The following is a 5,000-nucleotide window of genomic DNA, read 5'->3' as shown; positions in this document are numbered from 1 at the left end:
ATGAACGACAACAAAAAGACAAAAAGCAAAATAACAAAATAAACAAACTAAACAAACTAAACAGTAAGCCCATTAGCCTTTAACGGGTGTTGAACCATGGTCTCCTGTTTCCACATTCAAACCATATCCAACTTGGCTATTGAGCTTAACAAGAGTAAATAAACACGGATAACATGAGTAGGAAAACAAAAAGAACTCTAAAAACGTGAACCATAGCAAACTAGCCATTAATGGGTGTTGAACTATGGTCCTCCTGTTTTCACATTCAGAGCATATCCAACATGACTAGCTTTACTACCTTCACCAAACAACAACAAACAACAAGGTAACGAGATTTTTTTTTTTTTTTTTTTTTTTTTTTTTTTTTTTTTTTTTAAATATCAATATTCCATTTTTTTTTTTTTTTTTTTTTTTTTTTTTTTTTTTTTTTTTTTTTTTTTTTTTTTTTTTTTTTATATATATATATAAGCATAAAAGTAAAGCAGTAGCAATGATTCACAAAAAAACAAGATCACGGCAGTACATACATGCCTCCAACGAAAGAAGCCAGCACACTCACATACCACCTCTCCAAAGCTCATGCACTCCATCCATTCGGGTATAACCTGTACATCACTTGATATATATTCTTAAGAATCATGGAGGTTGTCCGGTTCTCTTCAGCGTTCACCTTGTCAAAATATAGAGCATTCCTTGTACGCCAAAGGTGAAAGATAGTAGCCATAATTGCAAGAATTCCCAATTTAGAACGAGGGCGTGTTCCCCGCGAGTCTCGGTGGTGCCACTTGATCGCTCCCTTTATGGATACCGTGTTCCGTTGGATCCCCACATTATTCCTCACATTATCCCATACTTGTTTAGAGAAGGGACACATAAAGAACAGGTGATTGATATCTTCCGGGTTGTTTCCACAAAGAGAGCACCTCTTATCCATCTCAATGAAATTTACATTGCTTTTAGTGAGTAGCCTCCCATGCAAGCAAAGCCATGCACAAAAAGCAAACTTGGGGGGAACAAAGCTTTTCCATATAAATCGGCATAGCAAACGCTTTTTGGCGCTTGGGCCTAATCTCTTCATAAACTGCCGAGGTGATGATGCCTTTGGGACCATTCCACGTTGCCATCTTAGAAATGCATGCATTCAATCCTCCAAAACCATTTACCAGGGAGTCTCTAATTTTTGTTAAACTTCTCATTAAGGCAGAGTCCTCCCTCCCCTGGTTTCCATGTCCAGAAATCCTTGTTAGATAAGTAGAAGTCATGGACCCAACGAATCCACAAGGTCTCCTTTCGGGCATGGATATTCCAAATGATTTTTGTCATGAATGCTTCATTCCAGTGTTTCAAGCTTCTCAAACCCAGCCCTCCCTCATCTTTAGGTTTGCATATCACATCCCATGCAACAAGAGCTCGCTTTCCCACCCCACAAGAATTTTCTGCACATCGAGATAACATGCTCAATTACTGTAGGTGGCAGCGGGAACTCTTGCATCCAGTAAGCTACGACTCCTTGTATCACCTTTGAAATCAGCTCAAGCTTACCTGCATAGGACAAACAAAAACCCTTCCAAACAGAGATGTATTTGTTAATTGAATCAAAAAGGGGCCCATAATTTGATACCCTCAATTTCTGGGCATCTAGCGGGACACCGAGGTATCTCACTGGAAGGGTACCTGCTGGGATTCGGGTGAAGCTAAGGTCCTCCCGTACCCCTGCACAAAACAATTTGGACTTGGTAGCATTGATAGCTAATCCCGAAGTCCCTTCCAGTTCATTGAGAGCTTGCATCAAGATTTCCACCGAGCTAGTATCACCCCTGCAAAAAGCATTAAGTCATCCGCGAAAGCCAAGTGGCTAATGCGGAGGTTAGTGCACCTTGGATGAAACTTGAAACCCGGGCTCTCCACCTTACTTTTCAGCATCCTCGAGAAATATTCCATGCATAAAGTAAAAAGCATCGGCGACATGGGATCTCCTTGCCTCAGTCCCCGCTTCCCCATTAAACTTGCCCTTTATATTGCCATTAATGCTCACCGAGAAAGATGCCGTTTGGACACATTCCATTATCCAACCTGTGAAAATAGACGGGAAGCCAAATCCCTCTAGAGCCTCTCTCAAGAAATCCCAACTGACTGTATCATACGCCTTTCGAATATCCACCATTATCATGCATCTTGGGGAGGTTCTTTTCCCTGGAGTAACCTCTTATTAATTCCTGGGCTAACATGACATTATCTGACACCGGATCTGCCTCCGACAAACGCCCCTTGGGCCTGGTCCACAATCTCGGGTAACACACTGGACATGCGAGCTGCTATCACCTTGGTTATTATTTTATAAAAAACGTTGCAGCAGGCTATCGGCCGAAAGTCCTCTACTCTCAAATCATGAGACTTCTTGGGAATCAAGGCAATGCACGTGTGGTTCCATTGCTTCAATAACTGGCCATTTCTGAAGAATTCCATTACCGCCGAGATCACTAACGAACCAATACGGTTCCAGTTTGCTTTAAAGAAAGCTGCAGTGTATCCATCTGGTCCCGGGGCCTTATCATTTCCCATTGAAAAGAGAGCATTTTTAATTTCTTCTTTGGAGATCGGGGCTATCAAGTTCGCAGCCTGTTCATGAGATACATTAGTGCCACGACTGAAATACATGCTATTTGTTCTACTTCTGTCCCTCGAGGTGCCAAACAGCTCAGTGTAGAACTTCACAAAAAGATTACCCACTTGGTTCAGGGAAGTTGTGAGATTCCCTTCCTGGTCAAGAATGGCCGAGATAGTCGATGAGGCATTCCTTTTATTAATAAGGCTATGAAAATAACGGGACCCTTTATCTGCCTCTACCAAGTGTACGGTGTTTAATTTTTGTGCAAAGAAACGTCTCTCGGCTTCCATTAGGAACAAAGCCTTCTTTCGTAGTTCCTTTACCATGTTCCTTTCATCTTCGTTGGCATTCAGGACATCCAACGCATCTTGGGCAGCCTCGTAAACTTCTTTTGCTTCACGAGTCCTTTCAGATATGTGGCTAAAGTCGTTCCGGTTTAACGAGCGAAGGGGGCCTTTTAGAGCTTTCAATTTTTTTGGCGAGGATATACTGCTTCGATCCTATTATCTGTTCCCTCCACACATCCTCAACAATATCCTTAAATTTAGGATGCGAAAGCCACATATTCATGAACTTAAAAGGTCTCTTTTCCCCCACTGGTACGGCTGATGTGGAAATAATGACGGGGCAGTGATCAGAATTGCATGCGAGGAGTTTAAAATCTGGCCATGCACGTGAGGCCTTGACTATTCCATCTATCATTGACCAATACACGATCAAGCTTTGCCTCCATGAACCTATTCCTCCACGTAAAGAACTTTCCCGTAGACATGCAGTCGGATAAATCACACTTCGCACAACAATTCTCTAGGTCTTGTATCTCATACCTCGATGGAACATTACCTCCTCTTCTCTCCGATGGTGACAACACCGTGTTGAAATCCCCAGAGATTAGCCAAGGTACACAGATAGTCAGACTTAGGCCTTCGATCCTCTCCCAAAGGGGTCTTCTCGAGACAACAGAAAAAAGGCCATAAACAAAGGTGCAGTAGAAAGACTTTTGAGACACTTTGCAACGGATAGAGCAGTGGATGTGTTGTGGACCAGTTTCAACAATCTCACAATCTGCAAGGTTTGGATTCCATGTTACTAGAATTCTCCCACCCTCATGATCATGAAAATTGGATGAGAATTTCCATCCATTCTTACGGTTTTTTGACAAACAACTCAGCCTTCTCAAGCGACATTTTGGTCTCTATTAACGCACAAACAGATAACTTATGTTTCCATATGAAGTCCCAGACTTCTTTCTGTTTGAGGGGTTGATTCAAACCCCTCACATTCCATGATCCTAGAATCATTGAGCACCTAAGGTGGGTACTCGCCGACCACCGCCGCCAGCCACTTTATTTAACCCAAGTGGCAGGGTAATCCGAGGTGCTTTTCTCTTCATTTTAGATTGTGGGGACTTCCTTCTTGCCCCAGCCACGACCCGAGAGGGTTCTTTTGTTGGGGTGATCACGAGATCATCCTCAGTCTCATCTTGTGGCACAGGTTCATCATTAGGTTCGAGAGCAGGAGGAGATTTCTGGGCACTTTCAGCAGCCTTCTTAGCCTTACGTGCCTTCTTTTTTTCAGACCTTGCTATTGCAAGAGCAAGTTCAACAATTTCAGTTCCGGTCTCAATAGAGGGTTCAACTGCAGCTTCAGCCGAGACCACAATTTCCTTCCCAGTACTTTCTCGATGTGTTCTCTCTTGGTCAACAAATACAGCCCGGTCAACTGTGTCATGATCATGCATCTCTGTTACATTCTCGTGAACAATTGTATTAGCTTCAACATTCACATTGTCGGCAGCCCCACTTTCAAGAGTAGGGGGAGATTTCTGGGCGTTTTCAGCAGCCTTCTTAGCCTTACGTGCCGTCTTTTTTCCAGACCTTGCTATTGCAAGAGCAAGTTCAACAATTTCAGTTCCGGTCTCAAAAGATGTCCTCTCTTGATGTTCAGGAACAGTTTTGTCCACATGGGAGCAGCTCCCAACCTCAAGAGGAGTTGGGGTATTGGCTATCACAATCTGTTGGGTTCCAAAGGGTTCAACTGCAGCTTCAGCCGAGACCATAATTTCCTTCCCAGTGCTCTCTCGATCTGTTCTCCTCTCTTGGTCAACAATTTCAGTCCGGTCAACTGTGTCATGATCATGCATCTCTGTTACATTCTCGTGAACATTTGCATTAGCTACAACATTCATATTGTCGGCAGCCCCACTTTCACTCTCATGCACAGCAGTTTCGTTCCTTTCTCTCAGGTTATTCTCAACACGAGTTAGAGGGCAGTTTTCGGTGATATGTTTACCACCTCCACATCGGGTACAATAGGATGGTAGATTCTCATACCAAATCTCTTGCTCAATGGTTCTACCATCATGAACCTCAATAACCACGTGTTCAAGAGG

At 43.2% G+C, this 5,000-nt stretch overlaps 1 protein-coding gene across 1 annotated transcript; it reads right to left on the bottom strand.

Annotated features, from left to right (window-relative positions):
* Positions 1-1,173: 1,173 nt before the first annotated feature.
* LOC109192059 lies at positions 1,174-2,164 on the bottom strand. Its single transcript, XM_019342660.1, has 3 exons — positions 1,914-2,164; positions 1,543-1,817; positions 1,174-1,436 (listed from the first exon to the last, which is right to left on the bottom strand). Exons 1-3 carry the CDS (start codon positions 2,162-2,164, stop codon positions 1,174-1,176), a joined length of 789 nt encoding a protein of 262 aa, XP_019198205.1.
* Between the last annotated feature and the right edge of the window lie 2,836 nt (positions 2,165-5,000).

Source organism: Ipomoea nil, unplaced genomic scaffold (genome assembly GCF_001879475.1).
Source record: "Ipomoea nil cultivar Tokyo-kokei standard unplaced genomic scaffold, Asagao_1.1 scaffold1754, whole genome shotgun sequence".
NCBI classification, from domain to species: domain Eukaryota; kingdom Viridiplantae; phylum Streptophyta; class Magnoliopsida; order Solanales; family Convolvulaceae; genus Ipomoea; species Ipomoea nil.
The sequence above is the reverse complement of the archived record's forward strand: the minus strand, read 5'-3'. Positions and strand labels throughout refer to the sequence as shown.